Here is a 7,209-nt window from a genome sequence, read left to right on the forward strand (position 1 = left end):
AAAGGCTTTAGCAGCTCTAGAGTATTAAATTAAACGTACACTAGTTACTAGCACCTAACATTCTCTGCAGCTCAAAAAGATTTGTGTTTTTCCACATCTCTCAATATTTATTTCTCAAAATTCATGCTCTTAATATAATCTGGTCATTCTGTCCGCTTCTGAAACAGTCAGATGCAGGAAGGTTGTGTAAAGCTTACCTTCTAAAGTGTAGAGCAGTTGGGCAGAGAACTCCAAAAATACTAATAGCAAAAGCAATTAAAGACATGCCAGATTTTTCTTATCATGCTGAGAGTGTTTAAATGAGAAGTCTTTTAACTACATTTTCAGATCTTCTCATTAGAAATACTACAGCACAACCGAACAAGATGTTAAGAACCAAATTTTGAAATATGTTCTTATATTAAAGATGATGGCAGAATATTGCAGCAAACTGTTGAGAAGTAAAAGTCAATTTAGCTGATAAAGAGTTCAGGAGGAGGAAACCTTGAAGTATTTTGACTCAATATATTTGCATACTATAAACTCTGACATGTATGTAGTGCTGCCTTTCTTAAAGGAAGGACAATTTAAGTTAGTAAAAGCATAAAAGAACAAACATCTGTTGCAAGAAGTAGGAGGGTCTGATGTCTACATAGGAAAACAGATTCCCAAATACCACTCACAAATTGCAATTAAGGATATAATGCGGTACAAAACTAGTAGAGTACAGAACTACTTACCTATGACAACTTTTGTAAGACAACTGGATGTGCTTAATGAGTACCAATATTTCAAAATACTGTATTTGAAACCATACAGCTATCTACTCAAAAGAAAGAACCTAACAGTCAGCAAGAGAGAAATATCACTCATCTTCAAGGTGGCACAAAGTCTGAGTTCTCTCCAACGGAAGAACGTTGTTTTTTCAAATTCAAGAGGTCACATAGGTTTGCTACCCATGTCATAATCGTAGACTGGTGAGTCTCAATCAGTGGAATGTACCACCACACCGTCATTAAATCCATCCACCCTTCCAGAATAAGCAAGTGCCTGCTGCACATGGCTGTATCTACCCGTAACGGCTAGGGCTTCCCAAGCCGTATCTTCAAGCAGTCACAACCCAATCTCCGCTCAAATCCAAGACAGAGAAAAGAAAATTAACAACAACAACAAAAAAGTACAAAAAGGCAGGATTAAGAAACTCGGGCGAGACTACAAGCAGACACCTATGCAGCAGGCAGGAAAGGGGACCACTTGCCTGCTCCCGGCATCAGCCTTCACCACCACCTCAGCCCTCCAGCCCACCCCACCCCGTGGGCCCAGTGCCGCGGAGCTGGGCCCTGCGCTCAGCTCATCCCGCGGACAAGGCCTGAGCCCCACGCTCCTGCGGGCGCGCCTGCCCAGGCAGCCCCACGGCCCCTCACTGCTGCACCCACCCGCCACCGTTGGCGGGCCGCGCCAGGGCTCAGCCCCTTCCTGGCCCTGACCGCACCGCTTCTGGGCCGCGGCCTAAAAATGGCGGAGGCAGCCGCACTTCCCAGGCTGCTCACCCCCGCGCCCCGCCCCACCAGCGGCCCCGCACCGAGCCGTACTCACCGTCCAGCCGGTCTCTCGTACCCCGACTCCGCGCCCTATCGCCTCGCCACTCGTCTCGTCCCTCCGGCCCCGGAAACCGCCGCCTCACGAGCCCCCACCGCAGCCAGCCGCCATCTTCCTTCCCCCACCAGCGACCGGGCGGCGCACGCGCCCTACGTCAACACGCTCAGCGGCGCGAGAGGCGGTCCCAGCGCCCGCTGGGGCACGGCGGCTGGAAGACGGCGGCCAGTGCGCAGGCGCGCGAGGCAAGGCGCGCGGGGCAGGGCGCGCGCTCCTTCCGCGAGCCTCCCGCCGCGCCACGACCTGCGCCTGCGCCGCCGGAAGTCCGGCTCCCCCCCCCCCGACCCTTTCCCTCGCAGGTGGAGGCGCGAAGAGGTGCGCGCCTGCGCACTGAAAGGTGGGGAGCCGGCAGCGCGGCGCGCCTGAAGGGAGGGGCTGCGGTCCCGGCGGCACGTCGTTCTGGGGGGGTCGCGCCCGGTGTCCCTCCCGCGTTTTGTTGGGGGGAAAGGATGACCAAAATTCAACCCGTGAACTCGCCGTGGCGGGGAAGCTGCGGCTCCGCCCACCCCCCCCCCCGGCCTGTGGTTTCACGGCGCTGTGGGCAACAAGGCCTCTGCCGGCTCCTGTCTCTCCAAACGGGTAGTACCGGCAGCTGGACAAATTACTGCTTCCGAACCGCATCGCCTTGCTCGTCTCGCATAGGTCTGTATTTCTGTACTGCTTCATGTTAATACTCCACACGTTCACAACAGAATTGCACCTTGCGCAATTCCCTTGGACGTCTTCCTCTTCCCCGTCTCGATTACCAGGTTTCAAAACACAACAATCAAGAACAACTAATCTCAATGCTCGTAATTATCTATTTGTGGAGGATGGCGCAAATCTCCTGTGATCACTCTCAGATTGCTAAGTCTCTTATACTCCTCGGGAGTCTTATGTTAGCTTACAAAGGTATCAACAAATAGTCATACTTCCCAATTACAATTATTACATCCTTTTACCCAGAAGTGTAGGTAAAGAGGTCTAGAATGTTGGGTCTTTTCAATAAGAATGCATTCTCATTAAGATATGAGAGCCTGTATTAAAAAGATGAAAATGTCTTAAAGCTGCTTGAACAGAAACATTTTACAGGACAAACCAAGTTACAGTGGGAGCAGCTACTGGAAAACTTAACTGTACCAAAAGGGGCACTGACCTTTACAAAATATTCACTGTGCCACCTTGCTTTTATCTTTGTTCTTTAGTTACAATTATTCTGATCCAGCTAAAGTTACTGTGGTTAATTAGCAAGGCATGTGTGGTTTATTGGCTTGCAGGAGACTTAATGCCACCAAAGCATAGAAATAAATGCTCTTTGAGGTAACATGCTTCGGTTGAGGTAGCCCAACCAGTTGTCATAAATCAGCTTAGCCTTTCAGTATAGCAGAAACATTAAGTTTCCAGTAAGAGCTGAAATAATACTGTATTTCTCTCCCTTTTGCGACATCAGTGAAACTATTGTTTGTCCCAAGCAATGCCTTGACATAAGACATTTGTCTTCCTCTTTGTCCCAGCCATTCTTTTCTACAAAATTTTCCTTCTTCAAAGTGTAGTGGTAAAATTATTAATATTTAAGATTTGAGAGGGCTGGCTAAGAAGTTTATCCTAACTTAAACAACATTCCTTTCAACTGAAAGCTAACAGTCTGTGACAGTTGCCAACTCCCCACTTCTGAGCTAAGATAATACTGTGTGTGCAGAGGCTCCACCAAGAGCCATCCCCCTCCAGAGTGTCACCTGATTGACTCTTTGATTCCTCCTTAGAATTGCGGCAGTTAGCAAGCCAATTAACGAGCCCATCCCTCCCAGGATGGATACCTGGCTTTGTTAATATCAAAATGACTGCTTTTCCTCACCTTTTTCTTTTCTGAAACAATATATAGGTTAGGTCTCTGCGACCACTTGGCAGAGGACAGGGGAGCAGAGAGGGAGATGCTGCCCAAATGTTCTCTCACTATGATCATAGTTAATAACGCCTCTGTCTGACCTGTCCTAAATTGTACTTGCGTTATTATGCACTTGGAGTCCCCAGATCTCCAACACAGGTTAATAATCACAGGATCTGTTTATCAAAAAGGTCCAATAAAATCATAATATGAACCTAATGTTTATACAACACACATTAATTAGAAATATCTTTTAATTTACACTAAACAATAATAGAAAATTATTGAAGCTGTAAAAATCCAGTCCTGATCACACAATAAAAAAAAAACCACCACAGAAATTGATGCCGCTCATCAATAAGCCTTCTGAGAGTCAAGAACAAGTTTCTCCATCTCTTTTAGAAGTTCACAAAAAAAAAGGTCACATCTACATTTCTGCTGAAAAACAGAAACATGTTGAAAATTTCCAAATCGGGGAGAGGGATCTGGAAGAAACAAATACTTGAGCCACTGGGAAAAGGCTTTTCAGGTTCTTTGGCTCCCTCACAAAACAGGCGTCCTTACCAACATACATGTGGAACAAACCAAAAGGACTAAACTGATCTCCAGTCTGAATGCACCTGTGGATGACACAGCACTGGAGTACCCTGTATCCACAACTCCCCTTACTCAGCTGGGAGCTGGATTGGTCCAGAGGGCTGAGAAACAGCCAAAGTTCCCATTTTTTTCTGTTCAGATAAAGGGGTTCAGGATTAACCTTAATACTGGAAGCTGCGTTTAGTCTGAATGTCATCAAGAATCTGCTGTAATTCCTCATCTTCAAATCGGCCCTCCAGGCTGCAAGATAAGAACAATGAGGGTACATTAAAGGTTTTAGAAATAATCTCCTCCCCAGATTAGTTTCAGACAGCTGTAATCTCTTCCTGTCAGTCTCTACACCATCCTCACCCACCTGTATGGTACCACCAGGAACTGTCTGTAACATTACTGTACAAATACCACTTTCATCCCTATGCAGTGCCTCCTCCTTAAATGACAAAACTCCAGCCTTCCCAGAACATTCTGCTGAATAATTTCAAAATGTTTTATCAAAAAGGCAAGGCAAGTCCATGTTTAAATAGACCTCTAAATGAAGTCCATGTATACAGGGAAAAAACTGTAATCAGGTGAGAGTTTCACTCCCTCCTCTATCTCAGAGGATGAAGATATGATAATAGAATTTACTGCTGCCCTGCACATGACATTTGCTCCAACAGGAAACAAACAAACAAACAAAACCCCACCCAAAAAAAACCCCAACACACACAGCTGGGTGGCCTAAGAACCCCGATTTAAGCTGTTTACGCTTAACCTAGTAAATGTTGTCGATGTGCATTAAGCATGCTTACAAAAATTACCTCACTGTCAGATCAATGGGTAGGTGAAGAAGACTGAGACAAAAAGTTTTTCCATTAACAGAGCTGTATTGAAGAGACAGCATCTGCCCATAGCTGGGTTCAGATCACAGGAAAATATAAAGCAGTCCTTTTACGATATATAAATGCTCACCTAGGAATCAAAGCTTTCGCTTCCTCAGCTGTCTCAGGACACAAGTTAGCCAAACATGCCAGTTCAAATTTATGGAGCTTTTTCTGGAGCAGCAAACTGTAAGGAAAGACAACAACCTGGTGAAATTACAAGTAAGCTAGAAATATAAAAGGGCATAAACCAAATAAATATCTTTTTTCGCTCTGCTTTTGGCACTGAAGTCCATGTTTTTTCAAGAGGAAAGACTCATTATATGACTGCAACGAGACTAACTCTACTTCCCCCAAATTACTCCACAAAGTCTAGAAAATTCTCCCATTTAATGCAATCAGCTGTCATTTAAATACTGAAAACAAAGCAGTTCAGAAGGCTTGACCTAGACAAAGTACAACTCTCCATGAAGAATTATGATAAAATTTCTTGCCTATTCAGAAAGATTCAGAATTCTAGTACAAACCAGTACTAACACCTCTAAATTGTACTTTCATAAAGCAGCATCAATATTATATACCAAATTCTCCAGTATAATCTTATACCCTAATTCTTCCACTCACCTACGGACACTGGCAATGGTTTCACGGTTTTTGAAGCGGCTGAAGCGCGCTGTGTAGTTCAAGGTTTTCATGAAGACTTCTGAAAGCTCCTGCTCATCTTCTGCACTCTCGTTCTGTTGCTTGCGATGCTCAAGAAGCATATGTACTTCTGAATTTAGAAGAGTTTCCGCAGTTTCAAATTCTACATTTGAATGAGTGAACATCAGCATAAAAAACATAAAGCATGGATGAAAATTTCGTACTGAAAATATTGATAAAAATTACACCATTTTGAGTGACAATCCAATGTGTTTGTCTTTTTGACCAAAACTTTACATTTGCAGCCCTAACTTTCTGATTTGTGACGTTTTTTGCAATATGTTTTCTTCACCAATTATTGGCAGAACTTAAGTAATGTATGACTTATTTTAGAAAAAAATATTTAGACCTGTAATATTCAAAAAGTTCAGAAGTGATGCCTATGGTCTTTGGAAGCCTCTGAGTTCTTAAAGTAAATGTTGAACATTTTAAAAAAGGCTTCATTTACTTGAACAGTTAATTGACCCACTGAAATTTTATTAACAGAAAAAAGTTTTAACCAATCTTAACAGAATTTTTTACCCTTTTTTAGCCAACTCTATTTTTATAACAAGGTCTTTCAACACCAGCAGTATGAGCTGTTTGAAGCAGCAGGATCAGCGATGGCATCCTGGAGTGCCCTTCAGCACTGTTTTATAAAAGCAATCAGCTACACAGCAGTGCTAGAAAGGGACTGGCAACCTTTAGTTTGCATGGAACAGTAAAGTGACTTGGGCTGAACATGGGTAGGCTATAGATTTTAATGTAAAAACATCAAAAAAAGAGTCTTTAAGGACAAAAACCAGTCTTTAAAGACTATGCTTGTTTTAAAATACACAACACAATCCTCCCCCCCCCCCCCTTTTTTTTTTTGGTCCTCTTCTTCTAGGGCCACTCTGAGGTGTAAATACAGCTCTGGAATTTATACTGATTAGTTTTCTCAAAAAAGAAATACACAGACTGTTAGCATCCCTAGTTACAACTCAGGCTCTGGACAGCTGGTTTCCTAAAATGCAGCACTATTCTAATGTCAAGAAACACTGATGAAAAAGTAATGGTTATACCATAAGACAAGAATCTTTTTGCTATAACCTGATACGATTTTTTTTATTCCTGTACAGACACGTAGCGGTCCATATAAGTAAGAACAACCATATCTTGGCAACCATGGGGTCCTTAAATATACATAAATCATTTATTATCCCTGATTTTTAACCCCTGGGGCTCTGTAACTGGTATATCTGTGACTGGTGGGGCCCTCCGGCGGCTGAGCGGCGCTCCGGTCCAAGGACCCGCTCGGCGAGGCGGGCGCCGCGGGAAAGGGAGAGCTCGTTCCCTCAGAGGCGCCCGCGGGCTCCGCCACCAGCCTCCAACCACCGCCTGGCCCAGCGCCCACAGCCCCTCGCCGCACTCCCCGGCTCGGTCGGCCGCCCCCGCGGCGCGCACCTTTGGGGAAGACGAGCTGCGAAGCGTCCTCTTCCACGTCCGCCGTCCGCGGGTCGCTGCCGCCTGCCGCCATCGCCTCAGCCGGCACCGGAAACCCCGCCGCCCGGAAACGCGGCGCCGCCGCCT

General features: G+C 45.1%; 2 protein-coding genes across 7 annotated transcripts in view; both read right to left on the bottom strand.

The window, feature by feature from the left end:
* WDR33 (WD repeat domain 33) overlaps positions 1 to 1,756 on the bottom strand; it is a 71,058-nt gene extending 69,302 nt beyond the window's left edge. The window contains exon 1 of one of the 6 annotated variants that reach the window (XR_008578351.1): positions 1,576 to 1,741. The gene's annotated coding sequence lies outside the window, so the exon portion shown is untranslated. Of the gene's footprint in view, positions 1 to 1,575 lie in introns of all 6 variants that reach the window. The other 5 variants (XM_054835974.1, XM_054835970.1, XM_054835972.1 and 2 more) reach the window with 5 other exon arrangements.
* Positions 1,757 to 3,155: 1,399 nt separating this feature from the next.
* POLR2D (RNA polymerase II subunit D) lies at positions 3,156 to 7,198 on the bottom strand. The gene is made up of 4 exons (XM_054835079.1): positions 7,084 to 7,198; positions 5,581 to 5,761; positions 5,048 to 5,143; positions 3,156 to 4,336 (listed from the first exon to the last, which is right to left on the bottom strand). The coding sequence occupies exons 1-4, from the start codon at positions 7,154 to 7,156 to the stop codon at positions 4,258 to 4,260; spliced, it is 429 nt and encodes a 142-aa protein (XP_054691054.1). The 5' UTR covers positions 7,157 to 7,198; the 3' UTR covers positions 3,156 to 4,257.
* Between the last annotated feature and the right edge of the window lie 11 nt (positions 7,199 to 7,209).

Source organism: Grus americana, chromosome 9 (genome assembly GCF_028858705.1).
Source record: "Grus americana isolate bGruAme1 chromosome 9, bGruAme1.mat, whole genome shotgun sequence".
NCBI lineage: Eukaryota > Metazoa > Chordata > Aves > Gruiformes > Gruidae > Grus > Grus americana.

What these genes read in the sequence shown, in the direction of transcription:
- POLR2D (XM_054835079.1), bottom strand. Translation starts at nt 7,156, where the DNA reads ATGGCGGCAGGCGGCAGCGACCCGCGGACGGCGGACGTGGAAGAGGAC. An exon ending in ACCATTGCCAGTGTCCGTAG is followed by an intron (nt 5,144 to 5,580) that starts GTGAGTGGAAGA and finishes CTTTCCTTACAG; the next exon opens with TTTGCTGCTCCAGAAAAAGC. An exon ending in GCGAAAGCTTTGATTCCTAG is followed by an intron (nt 4,337 to 5,047) that starts GTGAGCATTTAT and finishes CTTATCTTGCAG; the next exon opens with CCTGGAGGGCCGATTTGAAG.